The 20371-nt window shown below is 35.7% G+C and overlaps 1 protein-coding gene across 1 annotated transcript in view; it reads right to left on the bottom strand.

Annotated features, from left to right (window-relative positions):
• Window positions 1-6935: 6935 nt before the first annotated feature.
• The window catches only part of LOC111027050, a 103848-nt gene continuing 90412 nt past the window's right edge, over window positions 6936-20371 (bottom strand). The window contains exons 3-4 of the mRNA XM_022305262.1: window positions 16347-16741; window positions 6936-8392 (exon numbers count right to left, since the gene is read on the bottom strand). Coding sequence (XP_022160954.1) covers window positions 7378-8392; window positions 16347-16741 — 1410 coding nt within the window. The 3' untranslated portion in view covers window positions 6936-7377. The remainder of the gene's footprint in view (window positions 8393-16346; window positions 16742-20371) is intronic.

The following is a 20371-nucleotide window of genomic DNA, read 5'->3' on the forward strand; positions in this document are numbered from 1 at the left end:
CGTACGTATTATAGCGCATACAGGGTGATCCGCCGCGCACGGTATCTCCCTTTTTTATCGTTTAACGATATGTGCATCGATTTCGATCGAAATTCGTTTGGCTCACGAGAGTATCCGGCTACAATACACATCACTCACTATAATGCCTCCCGTGCCCATTTCCAAACTCTCGGATATTTTTTACGCCGTCCGTCAGCGGCCGTGTCGGATGGCGGCACGCACATATTTTAGACGTGTCGCTTTTTTTTTTCGGAAAAATTCGTAACTCTCCGAAGATCAGAGTAGGACGCAGTGCGAGTATATAGGTGGGTTAGGGTCAAAATGTTGATACCGGTATCCGGTATTTGTTTACTACCGATATTTACGGTATTACCGGTTATACGGTACTTTTGGTAATTACCGAAAATAACGAGGTGAGGTAATTACCGGAAATACAGTACATCGGAATACATACCTGATCTCGGTAAATTTATAAGTGTTTCCAAGTTTCCAACAGAAGAAAATTTACCTTAAACATCTAAAAATCATGTGTAATTATTTATTATTGTTAAGACTCCCAATATTTTGTGATATGGTGAAAAGGGGATGGGTATTTCTAGAAAAATAATAAATATCTTCTACAAACAAAGAGGGAGGGGATCGTGAGGTAACTGATTTTATTTTAACCTATTTTTTTTTGGTATTCGCGACGCTAAAATGGTTGAGAAACTCTGATCTAGATGCAGGCAACGGTCTGCAAACTGGCAGTTTAGAATATTATAATATGTCATTATGAATGTATAAAAATAATAAATAATAAATGCAAATGTATTTTCGGTAATTACCGGGGTAGGGTATTTTCAGTAATAACGGTAATTATCGAATCACGGTATACCGGTATTCTGAAATACCGAAAATACCGGTGGTATTTATCGGTTTACCGAAAATACCGCCAGCCCCAAGGTAGATAGTAAACGCCGCCGGTTTAACAAAAACAATACGAGGGGCGAGCGTGCGCTCGGCGGATCGCTATACACCGGCATCGCGTCTACCCACACGCGCGCGTTTTACAGTAGCTGTTATTACGACGACCGTTTGTATTTTATGCATGCAAATCATATATATATATATATATATATATATATATATATATGCGTTCAGACGGCTTCCAGTGTTTCGCTTTATATAGTCAGCCATACACACACACACACACACACACTCGTATACAAACGGTACACAAGTATACATTTATAATATTATAATATACGTCTGACGTACACGCTCGTGTATAAATCAAATCCATCTGGTGTGTACACATGCAGTTCGTATATTATATATTTACTGATATTATACGACGTGTGTGCGATTCGCGAGCGCAAAAGAAAACGACACGCTCGCAGTTATTAAATTGTTGTTCTTTGAAGACGACACGGCGGCGAGTGAAAGCCAGTGGAAATCCGGCGGCTGCACACGATTCTATTGTGTGTAGGTATATTTTGAATTATGTCATAATACTATACGCCTTACCGTGAACGCGACTGTACCGGAAACGGTGTATGTATACGGTAGAAATTCGCGGTGGCGATGTCGTGGGCGTATATGTGATTTGCGCCAAAAACAAAATAAAAATATACACGTGCGATTTGCGCCACGCCTAACAATATTAATTTCGGTGGTCAGTATAAAGCCACTTTTTGAGGTCGCTGTATGCGCCGCGTATAAAACTAAATAAAAGGGCATATAATGTAATCTGCGCTATCTGCGACCTACGAAAATTGCGATTTGCGCTACTTTAAAATAATTAAACAGTTTTTTTTTAACAGATTAACAAATCACGGGCTTTTAATAATTGATGAATCGAGTTTATTTTAATAGTTACATTTCTAGTAAATTAATAAAATGTACATAAAGTGTAATCAATAAATGTGCCTATATGAGTATACGTATTTTATACGCATATTAAATTAGTGAAATTTCAGTTATTAATTAACATATAAGAATCGGTCATAATATTGTAATTAAAAATAATGGTCAATTCAAACGATTTAAGTTAAAAATTACATATTCCATGCCGTTTTCTGCTGTGGCGCAAATAACCAAAACTAATTTTTTTAAATACAAGTTATATTTTTATATTTTGGATCAAATTACGCGTGAATTTAAATGTACTTATTGGTGGCACGAATTACAAGTAATACCAACTGGAGCAACAAAATACCATCTGTTCTCTCGACGGTGTTGCTGCACGAGGTTATTATTATACACAGAACACGCGTGATGGGAAGACGGATCGGCTTAAAAAGTTGAAAATGAATGAATCCAACGAGGGAAACATCCGCTCGTACGCGGCGGCGTATTTACCGATTAAAAAGAAAATATAAATAGAGAAGGAGAAAAATCTCATCACATTTCTACCGTCAAACTGCAGATGGTTCTCGCGGAGAAGAGAGTGTGTGTGCTGCCGCAGCAGTGTGCGTAAATCGATTATGTGTCGTTCGGATAAATATAAAAATATAATACACCTATATAATATATTGTACAGGTACGTACGCCGAATGTTTGATCGTGTTTCCGTCTATTAAATTATGAATGATGAGTTTTTACGCAACATTAATGTATACGCGTGCACATCATATATTTTTCATCCGAGTGCCTATAATACCTCGTGTATGTATACAATATACATATATTATTATTACGCTTAAATGCGACGATGTCGTCTACCGCGTGGAGGGTTCATGTTTAGGTGCATATATTATATATATACATTTTTTTAATGTTCCCGACGAGTGTGTGTGTGTAGTAAAATGATTAAAAAAAAATCTCGCAAACAGATTGTCGAGGTCGTCAAACGCGATTTATGTACACGCATATTATTATTATTATTACATTATGTATATACTATACATAGGTACAAACACAACGCATATAGCTTGCAGGCACTGTCTATATATATATATATATATATAGGTATACACGGTACACATCACGGTACATATTATAATATAGCCAAGGGTCTCTAAACTTTTTTTTTACCGGTGAGTCGTAATAAACTAAAAGATCTTCGGAGCATTTTATATTATTATGATAGGTACTGCAGTCGCGTTTACACAGCTTTTTATAGTTTTATAGAAATCTCGACGACACAATAGCTGCAACTTGCAAGTATTTACCGGTTGTTACCAGCGGTGTGTGTCGAGAAAAGTTTAAATATTTCACGCTGGTGTTTATCTAAGTGTATTTTACCCGTGCCGAAAAGGAATTTATCGAAGTTAAGGTGTCGGTATTGATCGCAGGACTATACTATAATTTAATATGTCGTTGTTCCTACTTCATAAACAAAAGACGGATAATACGAATAGTTTATTTTTGGATTGTTCGCGGCAGTTATCTCCCTGCAGCCGGAGGGTGACTATATATTATTGTATGCCCCACAAACGACTTTTGTACACCGGAAAAACTCAATTAATTTCCTTATTCCGTTGAACTGGCGAACGGAAAATTCTAAAGTACGGTAATAGGTATAGTTCAAATAATGGAGTACGAATGGTTGTATATGGAAGTACCACCAATATAGTAAAAACTTGTCCACAGGTCGTAGATTGGGCACCACTGCTGCAGTAAATTGGCCCATACATGTTCATGATTATGTACCGCATGTCAATTAATTTTTTGACTCGGGACACTCGCTATTATTACCCAAGTCAATTGTCATGTTTTTTAAAACAATATTTTAAATATTATATTCGACAGTCTGAAGTACTCCAGTTGTTTAGTGTATAGGTAACGCTGTTATATTTTTCTGAAATAATCTAATAATTACAGTGGTAATTTTTTAATTTTGTTTTGTATTGCTCTATTTAAATGATAACTACCGCAAAAAACCGACCGGTGCAATGAGCGAACCATAAAAGAATCATTTTGAGTTAAATAGACAGGATGATTACTGATTTTTTTTAATTGTTAAAAGAAAACTCATTTTCTTGAAAAGTATTTAAGTATTTGGTAATATAGTTTTTAAATAGTTTGAAGTAATTACAAAACAGAATTTTTCCTATTTTTTTTTTGCTTTTTACTTTTTCAATGAGTGCATACATTTTTAATTTCATATTCTGAAGTAGAATATTCTTAAATGGCTTTTATGTACCAATATGTTAAAGGTTAAAAGTAATATCTAATTAGTTATAAGTATATATAAAGGGTAGACAGATGAGTTGAATAAATGAACAACATTTCGCTGAGTACCTCACATATGTACCACTCCACTCATCACGACAATATTTAATATCTATAATTAATCATCTACCAGTCGAAATTCGATTTTTACATACTATAACGATTAACAAATCGGTTTCGTACAATGAAGTTAAAAAATGTATGTGGTCCATAAAAAATGTCTTATAAAATTATAACGATAAAAAAATGGTGAAAATTATAGATTTTTTTTTCAAAAACGTATTGTTTCGTAATGATTTTAAATCATCTGAAAAAAATATATCTCGATCCTTTTCGATATAGTATACGTACTATATTATACAATATACATAGTCAGGTACAGATAAAACTAGCTTGTTCCTGTATTATGCATACGACACACGTAGGTATGGCGTTACGGTCAATAATTGTTGGCATAATATATTATCGTAAATACCTATCCATGGTTATAATACGATGACGTGCAACGCAATAACGATTAGTGATGGGGCCCGTCAATGTGCAGTATAATATTATATTAAACTGAAATATATGATTATTATTAATCGTCGGCGAAACGATTATCGCGGATAATATCATTATAATAATACTATATATAACCTGTACGATTTCACCTACCTGTTAACAGCACCACCGCTCGCTACCGCCAACACGCGAGTGATTACTATACGGTCGCGCGGCAGTAGGGCCTATTAAAATATTATTATTATTATTAGTAGTAGTAGTAGTAGTAGTAGTAGTAGTAGTAGTACTATAACGCCACACCGCAATATAATTAAAAGCATCGCATTATTATACCGGTATGATGATAAGTGCGCATAAGTACAACGCCTACGTCTGATGTGAATATAATTACCACGGGACGTCACCTATTATAGGAGGAGATTATGTGCGGTTTAGCGTATATCATACGACGTACGGAGTGATTCACCGAGTACGCGTTCACCGCATTTTTCTTCGCCGATAATGCACTCGATCAAAATATGATTTTCGGAATTTTCAAATACACCCACTATTAAAAACCGTATTTTTATTCAAATCCTTGAGATTTTTCGTGCCTATACCAATCAAAGAGTGTCTCCTGTGGAGGTACGAAGTGCTGTTTTCAAACACGATACCCCCCCCCCCCAATATTCAACTGTAAAATATTTAGCAGATATTTTTTTCTGGAAATGTTGAAGTGTCAAAATCGAAATTCAATCGATTATAGTTTTTGGGTTATGTAATTTTGTGTTTACTAAGGACAATAGGTCCACCAAGGACCCATTGCCGTATTGGGTTTGGAAGATAATGTTCGAGAAAATTGTACTAATTTATATTAATCTATCAAACATATTAATTTATAAATACTGTCCAAGTATAATGAATACTATAGACAATTGTATAGGAATTTTATATTTACGAAAAAACCATTATTTAATGAAGAATTGAATTTGAATTTTGAACTAGGCACATCAAAATAACCTACCCACATCAAAATGTTGAAAAAATTATCCACTAAATAATTCAAAACAGTTATGGGATATCATTTGAGAAATAGAAGTTGTCTATCGCCACAAGACGTCCGTTAGTACAAAAAAATGTCAAGAATTTGAATATATATTAATATTATGGTCTTCTAGTATAATATTATTTAAAAATTCCAAAAGTTTATTCGAATAAAAAAGCATAAGAAGGCATGCTTGGCGAGAATCGCTCTGTACATCGGCGGGCGGACGTATGACGCAGTATTTTATTACGGTATTATGCGATATCGTCGACCATAAAATGTATTCGGCGTGTGTACCTAAAGTCGTGGAATCGATTTCAACGATTTCCCCCATTTCGAATCTCGTCCTCTTCGTACATGCACCTCATCGTTTATAAATTATACATCAGTACATCACACCGAGGGACGACGTAAGTAATCGTATACATAAATAAAAATATATTTTATACGATATTGTACTGGAAATGTAGACGTCAGTTATTGCCGCGCTAGAAGCCCTATTTGTACGATGCTCAGTCCACGGATTTGTGTTGCATAGGTATAATATAATACGATGTTATCGTTCGATAAGTCAATCAATTCTAATAATTGAAAATATATATGCAGCTCGCACGAAAAAAAATCTCGAGCCCTCGTCTCTCCTCGGCGGCGGAATTTTCGATAATATTATGATCGTGTAAGACTTCGCATACGTATCTGCGCACTTTTTGAATCTGTTGTGGTAATTAATTCATAAAAATTCGAAGTTTTATAGAAGATACAAGTGCATGTTCGAATCCGTAGTAATAATAATAGCGATAATAATAACGATCTACGACCAGTGTGATATTTCAATCGGGCTTAATATTTTTTTAAATATTTTTTATGTAACATCGGTACTGCGAAAACTTTTATACCCGCGCAATATAATACTCGTGGGTTGGTTCGAAGGTGTAGCATGAAGTGTTTTTTGTGCATAAGTAATAGCAATGACGAATGTGTCATCTATATCAGCGTTTCCAAAGTGTGTTCCGCGGAACCTTAGGGTTCCGTGGGACAATGTCAAGGGTTCCGCCAGATGTATGAGATTATTGAGAAAATTATGTTCATTTAATGTTTGTTATTTACAAAATTTTTGATTGAACATTTTTTTTTTAAACTAAGTTTAATAATGAAAAGTCATTAACAGTATCATTAAAATATTATTTAGACTTGAGAGTTTGGAGAATTGATTTACCTTTTTTTATTTAGAAAAATTGTAGTTGAGTTGGATTAGACATTAGGGTTCTGCGAAACACAAACAATTTTTTAAGGGTGCCTTGGTCGTAAAAGTTTGGGAACCGCTGATCTATATAGTGCGATATGACGAAATCGAATTATTCTCTCCGAGATAAACGATACGGGTATAATGCATTTACATAAATCATAAAACGTTTCGAAACGGTTGCGATGCAAAAACAAGGCCGTTCGAGAGCCTCCAAAGTTTCTCGGAGGGTTGTGGGTGCGGGCGGACGATGTCGGGTATACGTGTGTGTGTGTGTGTGCGGGTGGGTTACTGGGTAGATGGTATCATTGTTTGGTTGTAAATGATTTTAATAATATGTGTGAGCATGACATTGCAGTCCACATTGTTAACGCGATAACAATACGTCGTAATTAATCGTAATGTAGAGTTAATTACATAGGCGAATTGACCGGCACGAGCGGTCTTATAGCTATTTGACGAACAGATCTTTGAGCGACGAACAGATGGACGTGTCGCACGTGCGGGCGGCCGTGCTCGGGTCGGCGGACGTCTTGGCGACGGGCTTGCCGCCCGGCGGCTGCTGCTGCGACAGGTGTTCGTGGTGCTCGCCGTCGGCGGTCGGCGACGTGTCGGCGCTGTCGCCCGTCTTCTTGGCGGCCAAGAAGCCCTCGATGGCCGTGCCCAGCACCTCGGCGTTCACCACCGAACCGGTGGGCCGGTCCCACACCACTACGTCACCACCGTTGGGCGCCGGTTTCTTGTCGACGGACGACGACGACGGCGGCGGTGGCGGCGGCGGCGGCGGGGACAGCGGTGCAGCCGAGCAGTGCTTGTCCGGTTTGCAACCCGACGACGACGGATCGATCAACAGCGACACCTTTGGCCGTTCGTCCGCAAACGTCACGACGACGGGTGACTTCTGCACCACGTACTCGCCGCCGCCGCAGCCGCCGGTGGCCAGACGCTGTTCCGCGCACTCGGCGTCGGCTCCCCGCTGCCCGCCCGCCATCGATACCGCGGTCGCGGTACGGGTGGACATTTTCCGGAACCAGTTCCTGGTGCTGTTACCCGCAGCCGCGGCCGCCATGGCCGCCGCCGCGCCTATGTTGGCCACGTCCACGCTGTTGGACCGACCTGCACGGAGCACGTCCCGGCGACGGTCGCCGCCTGCACTGGCGTCACCGACCACGCCGGTCGGGAGGCTGTCCGTGGTCTTGCTGCTGCCCCGTTGCCGCTGGCCACCGCCTTTGGTCGACTGCAACGCTTTGGTGGCCGTCGACTTCAACGAGTTCATTATCGACAGCAGATCGGTGTTCGTGCACACGATCCCGGACGTTTGGGCCGCGGACGCGGTCGCCGACGACGGTTTGCCGGCTTGCAGCGTCGAGTTGGGAGGCAGTTCCGACGCGCGCCGCCGGGGAGGTATGGGCGGAGCGATTTTTTCGCACACGTCGATGTTGGAATACCTCCTGGCCTCCTTGAACCTGGAAAAAGATGCGAAGAAAAGTGTTTGTATATTATATCGTCATACCGGTCGGAAGCTACACCCGCAGGGGGGGGGGGACAAGACGTCGATATACAGTGAGTATATATCGTCCGTAGCGACGGTCGGGGGTCGAAGTTATCCCCGCTCCCAGGTGGACGCGTACCTAGCGATGGGGAAAGTCCACTCGGCAGCGAAGAAAGGCGCGTCCTGGGATGCCCATTGTCATAAAAGGGGGAGGGGGGGGGGTCAGAGTTATGACCGAATTTGATTTTATTCGCATATAAATACTCAAACGGAATTACGTTTGATCTCGGGATCAAAGTGGTAAAAAACCCCACAATGTGTCGTTACGACCGGCGTCGTCGTTATAAACGGTACTGACCGGGCGCATAGTTTTTTTTCCTACACACACACTGAAGATAATAAATCATTTTCGCTCGACGAAGACACGACTATGACGTACGAGTATATTATTTCCCGATCGTACGAACCATATCGCTGTGCGCGGGTAATTGGACTGTAGACTGCGATGCCAGGGAACTCGGAAATGTAAATAACAATATTAATTTAAAAACACTGAGCGTATACCGTCGAAGGCGTCGTTTAGCGTCCTAAACATTGTTTCTCGTTTGAACTGTAAACATCGGCATCATTCGTTTCGTTATTCCGGGCGGGCCGCATATTTGTTTGCTCGGTATTTCGGATTCTGCAAATAATTGTTTTGGCCACGTTGACGATTGATGTCGAACAATACGTTTTTCAAAGCAGATCTCTATTCGTATAGTCACGGTAAAAAGTCACGTTCCGGGTTTATCTTTTTTTTTATACAAATGTGCTGGACGGCGCACTGTGTAGGCAATTTAGGTACATAGCGGTGTGGGAGAACGGTTTAACACTCGGACGGTCTATGCTGCACTGTAAGTCCTATTGATTATTATTGTTTCGTGATGAAATTGTCCATTTCTTGGTTTGAAATCGTATAAGCTACTTAACTACTGATTTCAACTGGCGGGCGAAGTAGCCAAGCTCATTTCAAAAGGTTTCCGACACCGTAATATCCATAACGCCGTCCTAATCCCCTTATCTCTGACCAGCATCCATTAGCCTTTTAGAAAATACTCCACGTCGCGAAAAACATGGAGCGGAGACCTCTTTAATGGCCGGCGTAATGGTATTAACTTAGGTCCCACCGACGGGATGTCTCGAAACAAGCACCTTATCAATTATTCATATCATTAATTCATCGAACAAATTTACACACACAGATTGTATTCATTTGTGATGTACATAAAAGTAAAACATGTTACAGGTATCGAAATGTAAGTGATTTTTAATCATTCTTTTAACCCAGACAAGTAATGAGTACGAGGTTGAAAAAAATAGTTGGTTTCACTATAATTGGAGTGTTTTGAAAAAAATTTAAAAATTTACTGCTACAGTTGTACTCCTTAAAACGGACATTTTTTTCAGAGCACCATTTTATGCCGGCTGCTAATAATGACGGACGTCAACACCAAGATCTAATTTTAAAAAAGGGGGAAATTCGGTAACCACTCTGCCTTACAATAGTTGTAGGCGTCGAGTGTACATCGTCATTGAGTAAGTCACTGCGGTCGTAATGATGTGCTAAATTTGAATTTCATGATAATATTCCGATACTGCAAATACCGAAAACGAGCAAAGGCAGTTGACAGCCTATACTGCTAAGTGTAATCTACGACGTATTTATTTTGCTAGTATAGTAATTTATTTTACTATTAGTAATATGTACCTACAATAAAGTTGGCTGAATTAATTTTTACAGAAAACGCTGCTTTTATTATGTCATTCACAATGAATACCGTAGATCGGTGAAAATAAGTTAATGGCATAAAAAATAGTCAACACCAAAAAATTAATGAAAATGTTTAAAAAATATGTTATTGTACAATATTATATACTTATATTAAATATAGTAATCAACATAATAGTGAAAAGTGCCCAGGAATGATATTTTTGAATTACCACAAAATAACTAAAATCACTTTCTCCTTCATTTAAACATTAAATATATTTCGTCCTAATATGAAGTTTGAATGTCTATGTATATTAATATTGTTTAGATTTTTTGATTTCAATAGAAGAACCTTGTATCAAACATTCAAACTGTTCTACTAAGTGAAAATTGTTCTTATTCACATCTATAGAAAAAAACTAAGAAAATCTAAAATGTTTATAAATAATAGTTCGAAATATTTTGAAAATGTCACGATAATTTATTTGAGTAACATTGGAATGTTTCAAGTTTCTGCGATTAATACTTTTTGAATTAGAACAAAGAAACAAAAATCGTTTGATGATAAGTAATCGTTATTTTATGCATGAATATCCAATTTCGTCAAAATGTATTTATTATTCAGACCCTAATATAAAATATTTGTGGAATTACGCTCAATTTAATAACAACTCGTGAGGAACTTTGTATTACATTTTTAAGATTTTTGACGTAGAAAACATTTTTTTATCAATAATTATCGATAAAAATCGAAAACCTCGCAAGTTTATACAAGGCTCAAAAAGAGTAAAACTATTTTGATACTTATACCGTGTATAGAAAGTGCTAACATAAGCAATAAACATTTAGTGACAATATCAAGTGCATTCTGCAATTGATTGTTTTTTCAATTATAACCAAACAAGAAAATCGCTCTTGTCAAACATCAATAATTAATAAAAAAAAAAAAAGAAAGTACTGGGAATATTTTACTTTTGACCTCCGGCCAAAGCACCAACCAGAAGGTTCGTTTCCTAAGCACCGGAGTCATTGGAGTCGAAAATCCAAGCAATATTGTTGCTCCAAAAGGCGATGACAGACAAAAAAACAAAAACCAAAAAAAAAAAACCACATCATTGTAAAATCAATACGTTCAGCGGAGCGGCGCTCAGAATCTAAAGCGGTGATTTACGAACTCCGAGAAAATGTTGTGCGGACCACGCGTGACTGGACAGTCGAAGGGCGTAAGGAACAACGCGCAACAACAACGAAACGAAATTCGAAAATGGTAATTAATAGCTGCAGGTGCGCAAAACAAACATAATCTACTCGTGCTTTCACTTCTGTCGCGTTTTTCTCGTTTCGCGCGAAACAATAATCGGCCCGAAAAACGACCGTTCAAACGCACGCGGGTAATAACCTAACCGCATTAACCGCAATTATTATAGGCAGCACCCTAAATAATTTTAACCCCCCCCCCCCCCACAGTAAATATATCCTAGGTGTTATAGTTACCGGGGGTAAATATATACTTGGATATTTTGACATCCCCTGGGGGGCAAATATATCCTAGGACATTTTCACCTCCAGTAAATTAACACTGGGATATATTTACCCCCCGGTAAAAATGTCATTTTTGGTGGGTATAAATATACTAGGCGTTAATTACCGCCAAGGTAAAAATGTACTAGAATATATTTACCCCTGGGTGAATATATCCTAGGATATAATTACCCCCCGGTAAAAATGACTTGTAGAGTGGGTATAAATATCCTGGTATATATTTACCCCCGGTAACTATAACCGAGTATATATTTAACCCCGGCAACTATAACCTAGTATATATTTACCCCCGGTAACTATAACCTAGTATTTATTTACTCCCGGTAACTATAACCTAGGATATATTTACCGGGGGTAAATATCGCCTGTTACACCGGCCATATGTTTTGTCTTTAGTGTCGTATTAAAATATTGTTATTAAAACATATACCGCCGACGGTAATTCGCACGAGCCCGGTACGTGGTATAATTCCGTCGTTAAACCGCTCGATAATCGCTCTGGCAGTAGGTATTCGTGATAAATATTTTATTATAATTTATAGGGTGAATAATAATATATAACATATATTGTCATATAAACCATCGCTCCCGAGCCACCGCAATCGTTTACACACTATTACCGCCGCGTCTTATCGCCGCCATTAACCGACACCAGCCCCCCCCCCCCCCCCCCCCCGAGCAGATTTGCAGAGTTCGGTTTAGGGCTTTAATGATTATTATTGTTGCACCGTCATAGCTGTGTATACAGTGCGCGCATCACAATATTATATTGCCGCAACAAAAACGCCGAAGTGAAATATTTCTCGGCGAGTTTATATTATAGGTAGGAGGTACTCTCCTTGTTTTGCTTTGTGCTCAATTGTTCGGAAGAAATAAAAATATCCGCGTTCATCCTCCCTTTGTTCGAAGTTTAAACCGAAAAAAATGGTTTTCTTAACAGAAATATTTTTTTTTTCCGTTGAAAAGTTACGGGCGAAGAATATATCATGCTATTATTTTATCGCGTGCAACCGCATATCAAAGAGATTGCGGTACGTTTTGCTTTAGTTTTTTTTCGCGTGTTGACAAAACGGCATATATTTTCCACTAGATTACGGATTTATATCTCGCCGCCGCCGCCGCCATATATGTGTGCAGAGTATGGCAAGGCCGGGAGATGAAATGTGCAAACATTTTAAATTTTATATTTTTATAAATAAAGGGTTGAGACTCGTGAGAGATGAGTTTATCTTACAGCGGGGTGCGGGGCAGTTTTCGGAATACATTTATTAATTTTTGCCGTATTGCGAGTCATACACCGCGATGGTAATAACATCGATTCGGTAGTCATTCTTTCATTTCCCGTAAATTACATTTCCAACGATAATTTTGTTTATTTATCGTGACTTTATGGGCATGAGATGATTTTACATTATTTTTCATTTTTAAATGTATTTTTGACAGTTTTTTTGCATAGAAACGAAAACATATTATTCATATATCACACGCTGTACCATAGCACTGCACGAGAGAACGTTAAGAATCCAACTTGATAAAAAGAAATAAAAATATTATTTCTCTTTCGAATTTTTGAAATGAATTCCATGTATAATGTATATGCATTATATATGTAATATGTATATTCCATTCCGTGTATAGAAACTTTGAATAGAAAACGTTGAAAAACTCATTTTATATTTATATGTATACTCGAACACCGCACATTTTTTGAGTTTTCAATACATTTGTCAGTAATATTTTTATGTGGAAAACTTTTAATGACAATTATACTCAGAATGTTTTTATACCCAAAACTTTAAATCACAAGATAATATTAAGGATATCCTAGTTTATAACCAACCTCAAACAGTAAGACGTATAACAATAATAAATATTACATTTCTAGGTATACCTATACTTATTAAATATTAGTTATTAAGTTACGAGACTTATGGTTATAATCATCGTCATTAATAATCAGTCGATGGGATATTAACTATACACGTTACACGAGTACATCCATCATGTTAGTAAAAAAATGTATGCTTCGTTTTTAATGCCTTACTTACAAAAGAAATGTTTAATAAAAACTCATTTCTGTTTGTGTAAACGTTCTAGAAATCATTAAATTAGGTACATTCTGGATATTTTTTTAAATATTATTTCTACGGTAAAATTAGTTTCATATTACACGCTTCCAGAAAATGATTCTGTTTACATACCTTAATTGGCTAAACTCAATCAATATCCATAAAAATATTCCTTGTTGATTAAAAAAATAATGTATTTACGGTTTTTTATTTTCTGTTATTATTAGGCTGCACAATCAATTTTAATGCAGTGATTAATGAAAATCTTGAAAAAGTTTTTTAATATTGAAATTTTATAGGGTATACTATACATGTGTATATTATTAGTTCTGGAAAAGTAAACACTATGTCTTATGTTGGTGAGATATAAGTAAGTTTGTTAAAATACAATGATTTAAAAACTTAGTTCTATTTTATTGATTTAAAGTTTTTCGAGCGGTTTACATACGAAACATTATTATAATGTCTAACAAAGTTTAATATATTACAATGTCAAATAAAGCATAAGTAAGATAATTCGGTTGTGTTGTGTAGAATAAAATATGTACTTGTTTTATTATTGTTCTTACAGTTGGGTTATTAATGTGCTATGCATAATTGATAATTCTCTGGAAACAAAAAACTCATTATACTGCTTAAATTTAAAAACTGCTGGGCTATTGACATTTAAAAATGTAAAAGTAAAAAAATTACGATAAAAAAATCATAAAAAATTGGGTGGCTACTAGTTTTTACCGCAGTCGACATTTTTTCTGACCTGTGTTTTTTTTGGGTTAATACTAATTGCGGACCAGGTTTTTTTAGAGTATAAACGAATTTGTTTTTAATGATTGAAATTATTAAATATAAAAATAAACATTATATGACACTTCATTTCCCTGCTGATATTTATTCAAATGTTGTACTGTAGATTATTACTACAGGTATGTGTTGTTTGTTTTTTTTTTTAAATGATGTTTTAGATATACTTTTTAAATTGTTGTTATGTTTTTTTAATATTAATATTAATGCACTGGATAAAATTTCTCTGACATTTAATTTTTATTTTTGTTGATTTTTGTCTGTAATTATTGAATAGCCAGATAATAACATATATGCTAGTCATAATATCTGAGATTTATAAAAATAATCTGATGCTTAAAATATTTAACTTGAATTTGACAATAACTCTGGCTGAAATGCGATTTACATATTTTTCCGTAGTCATCTTGTGGCGTAATTGATATGCGGCTACAAGTTATACTTAATGAACTGTAAAATAATTTTGTAAATAATATTTTGAGAACAATTTTTTTACTAAATACGATAAGAGTTACATATTAATAGATTTCAGATTTGTGTATAATATTATGTATCACAAAATATTAATATTACTTTACATTATATATGAAACGGAGATAGGCAGAGAGACAGAGAGACAGAGAGAGAGAGAGAGAGAGAGAGAGAGAGAGAGAGAGAGAGAGAGNAGAGAGAGAGAGTGAGAGAGAGAGGGGGGGGGGTAGCCTGTGTTTAGTGGGTACCTTCACAAGTGTTCTTGAAAATACACATTTATTTAAATGAAAACGTTAATGAGTAATATTATGTACAGAACTCCGAAAAAGTTTTCAATACAATCGCGTTATGCCGACTATAATTTATTAACAATATAATGTTATTCATAAAGTTTATATACTTTCGTAAATTTATACCCACGCTACCACTGTGGGTATGCAGTTTTTCTTATTGCTAGTTAATGAATTCAATTGACGTTTCTAAACTTCGCGGGTTTGAAACACAATTGCATGCAATACGGCAAAATATATTAAATATGTATATAAGGAATGATCCGTTTAACAGGCGACAGTTATTCTTTTTGACGACTTCAAAAAATAAATGATTTTATATAGTTTAAAGTTTTTACAAATTTTACGAGGCACCGCTTGCCACTCTACCCCACTTCACTGAACTGCCATGGCTCATAAATAAAAAAAACTATATTTCGTATTTAATAATGATAATTAAATACATCGCCATTTTTCGATCAATTTTTTCTTTCGGGTCACAAAAACAAGAATTTAAATAAAACATTGTTATTTTAAAAATTAATGAAAAAAAAAAACAGTACCTATAATTATTAGACACGGACTGTTGGGTGCTAAAAAAAAAAAACCATTGACACAGGAAATGAGTGTAAGCACTTATAGACGGATCATTTAGTTTATAACAAACTATAATTGAATGGTTAAGTGGATTAGTGGATCTAGTGTTAAATGGCATTCTTAAAACATTTCACTCCTGTATCTGCATGTTATACACCCAATGTTATCATTGTTATGTCCTTTATCAACTTGTGTATCTCTGAACAAAATGGTTCAACTGGCTCACAAGTTTGTTACAATTTGTGCGCGTAATGCGTATACCTATTTATGCTATGATGAACTTCCTTATCTGTGCAACGATACAGATATTTTTAAAAAAATTTCACTCGACCCTCAAGTCGCCCCACCCGGGGTACACCTGTCATAAAAATATTATCACGGAACTCATAATATTGTATCATTATAGGTATATACTCCGAATTGGTGTACCTGGACATTTGCTTGTTTTCGCCGTCCATCGACTGGAGTTCGCACATCTTTTCCTTGTCCTCCGTTTGCCACATCTTCATCCGGACCTTCCGCGCCGCCTTGATGTCTGCTATGTCGTCCATGATGTCCAGCTGCAAGTTGAACTGGCTACCGGTGGGAGACGGCGTGGCGCCACCTGCCGAGTCCCTGCGGTTCACCCTCGGACCCTTGCTGGGGAACGCTGCGATCGATTCGCGCCTGTTGCGGCCGAACAACGGCATAGGAGCCTTTGATATCGTGATGACCGAATGTCGGCGACCCGGGGTGTAGGGCCCCGGTGCCTGGGTCAACGTGGCCAAGAACGCCTGTTCCCTGGCGGCTGCACCGGCTGCTCCCTGATCGCTCAACCTCCGCACCTGGAAATAGTGTATCAGAAGGTATTAGTCAGGAGATAGGCGACAGATGATTCAATTTTTTTTTCGAGCACAACACACTTGGTAGTAGTTGAGCAACCTAACCCAGTAATATTTGATTTTTAATTTTAAGCTATCGGTACTTATTTTTGCTTTAATTTAATGGAGATACAAATATAATAAATAAACGAAAAACACGATCTAAACTCCCAAGGGTGGATCCATCCCGTCATCCCCTACAAATAGGTGACTGATTGCTATATATACTATTTCTGGTTTTATATATATATATATGTGTACTTATACATTGGGTGGTGCATGATAACCAAACGCTTGGTTCTGTCAGAGAGTATGCCCACGAAAAAAGATATTTTTTTATGATTCTTTCGGGAAATATTTTACCACCCTTATTTTTATATTGTCATCCTCATATATTACAACACGTCTGTTGGTGAAACTATCGATTTCTAAGTTTAAAGCTTTAACTTTTACAGCTATACATTTAATTTCATATAATATGGAGCTAAATAATGTTCTTAAAATGTTTTGGTTACTATCTAAAAATCAAAAGTTCTTAGTTAGTAAACATAATATATGAGCTAACAAAATAAGGAATACTGTATAAAAGTTAGAGCTGTGTGGATAATAAATTTTCCAAAAAGCAAACTTCGGATAAAGTCAACATTTTTATAAAATAAAATAAGTGACTTTAGTTTTTACTAAACATCAAATGTTCACTGTTAAACGATCTCTCTGTTTTACACAGTGTTCTCGCGTTGATGATTTATTAATTTAGTAAGGAAATTTACTACCTATATTATGAATGTAAGTGTTCTAGGCAACACTTTTAGAATTTAATGTAAGCGTTCGAGTACACGATTGTGATAGATTATATGCATATGCTGCTAAAATCCTGCCTGTGTTACAACAGCCTTATCGTACAGGACAATTTGTAGGAATATTTTCGAACAAACTATTAATTTAAAAAAAATATTTTTGAAATAAGACGTCAAGAAATTCGCAACGGCGTATAAAAAATAATAATAAAGTGTTAGCTTATTATATAACAACGTTATAACATATCATATAAGATTAATGTAATCTCTTATGAAAATAAGGAGATTATAGTTCGATAACGATATTAAATTCAAAATATATATTTTGTTTCTATACATTGTAATACTCTGTGCATTTTGACTGGTTAATCCGAGAGCATTCCAGTCCAACAATATATATTATTATCTTAAGCACATGTGTCGGATTACCGAAATGGATTCTTGTATGTACTATTTTTTTTATACATTTAGGTGCTGTGCACACTACTTGATTGTTACATGTATTATTGTTTTATTTACGAATTCAACATAATATTAGGTACTATTGAATAGGATATGCACAGTGTCTTATGTAATTATTCAGGACAAAAGAAAACCGACGATTTGGGGAGGTCAAGCGGTTGAAAGTTTAATTGTTTCCATATAAAATATAGTCTATTTTGTCAAAATTGTCACAAAAATAACATACTTCATTTAATAATAATAATAACACGAAACCGACGACCGACGTTATAGTTATTTTTCATTCCACTAGAATTCACGAAATCCCACAAATAATCAATCTTTGGTTCTCCCCTCGTCATAAGTTGTCCAGGAAGTCTGAAGAGATTATCAAAAAACGTAGGGTTGGTCACACAAACGTATCACATTGTTTCTTAATGGCTGAACGAAGACACCCCAACGTGCACCTCCTGCTGGGATCATATTGCACAAGCAAACTTATAATCTCAACATCAAACACAGTTTTCACAGAAAACTCGTTCGATACTCGGAGGACAGAGACAATTTAAAAGCTTTCGGCCGCGACGCGACAATGATCAAAGTTGAAAGTATATACCTGTGGAAAAGTAGAAAAGTAGTTTTAAAAAGTCGTTTTTATCATGTAACCCCCATATGTGAATTTGTTAATGGCGAATTATTATGCGTAATTTGTATGCAAATCAATGTATTGCTTATTCGTAGTTTAATCGTTTAACGTTATATATTTTATAGAATTCGCTATAAAACATAATATTAATATCACAACTTATACATTTTATCGAGATGTAGAAGTTTTGAAAATTTATTTGAGTTTAATTAGTTTTATATACTGTGTACAAAAACAATGTAAGTACACATTTTTAGTTCGTAAATATCAATTTATCACATAAATTGTAGTGTGATTGGCCAATGTCATTGAGTATAATGGAATTATATTACACAATAATATTATAATCGTTTGATAGTTATTACTCAGTACTATAATGTTATTACGTAGTTTATAAAAGTCTATAGGTAATTGGTATTTTATGCAAATATTTGCATTTCAGTGTATTTATTTCAAAAATATAAACCAAGAAAATAATATCCGGGGCGTCACTTAAACAACATTTTTGTTGTTGCAAATATATATATATATATATATTATAAATAAAATAAAACAACAACAAACCAATAGTATTAGCTGCTTTGTAGTAGTAAGGGAACAACTACAACACGAGAGTTCGTATAAAAGTGAAAAAACTATTTTTTTTAAATAATGAATAAATACAATTTCAAAGTATTATGTGGACGTGCTGTTTAGTTAGAGTCAATAAAATGCAATTAATACTTGTTCCAATCTGCACGATTAATTAGTATTACAACAATAATCGAAATGTATTATTCTCGAATGCTGGAGTAAATAATATCATTATTATAAACAATTTGCTTAACAACTGCAACTTTTTTAATCACAGTATTATTATTTTTTAATTATATTCTAAATGATGACACGACAGCTAAAAGATAACCGAAATGAAGTTAAGTTCGACTAATAGTACTAAATCATTATTTATACTAGTTTTGTGTTGATTTCACAATGTTGACATGCGTATTTAAAGAAATCGAAATATAAGTAAACATAACTAAGTGGATGGCATTATTTCGTGTCGAGATCCGAAGACGGAAAATTACGATTTCAAAATATTTGGAAGTTTACACTAAAAAATCAAGTGGTTGACTGCCAGTCTGTGGCACACAACTGCCGAACTACACAAGTGTTTATTTAATGATAGTGAAACTACTAATTTATTCTTAACTTGCAAGCGTGCAGTGGTTCATATTCTGAAGCTAAACGTATTACAAATTAAATATTGTTTAGGTGCCTCCTACTATAGGTACCTATTACAATAATGTTCCTATAAAATTGAACTGGTCAACAGACCGTGGATATTGAATTATTCGATTCGAAAAAAAAGTAAAAATCGGAATGGTATATAAGTATTCTAATATTTTATATAATTTTAAACCAATGTTAGTATTTAGGAAGTATTTTAGCTTTCCAGCGATGAATATTGACTTTTTTGAAATTAATTTGCGTTTCACTCTTCAAATAACGTTTTGTCAAATAGTCATTACTTATATTATGTTCAAATGTGATTTTGAGAAATGATTTAGTGAAATGAACCAAGTCATTTCTGCATTTGCATATTTGTATCAATATACATTGTCAATTCCACGTACAATACTCATTTTTCAGGTCCGGATTTTCCCATATTTTACCTCTAGGCTAATAAAAAACCAAGCACTCCTATAGGTATTGGCGGAAAAGGGAGAA

Source organism: Myzus persicae, unplaced genomic scaffold (genome assembly GCF_001856785.1).
Source record: "Myzus persicae strain clone G006 unplaced genomic scaffold, MPER_G0061.0, whole genome shotgun sequence".
NCBI classification, from domain to species: domain Eukaryota; kingdom Metazoa; phylum Arthropoda; class Insecta; order Hemiptera; family Aphididae; genus Myzus; species Myzus persicae.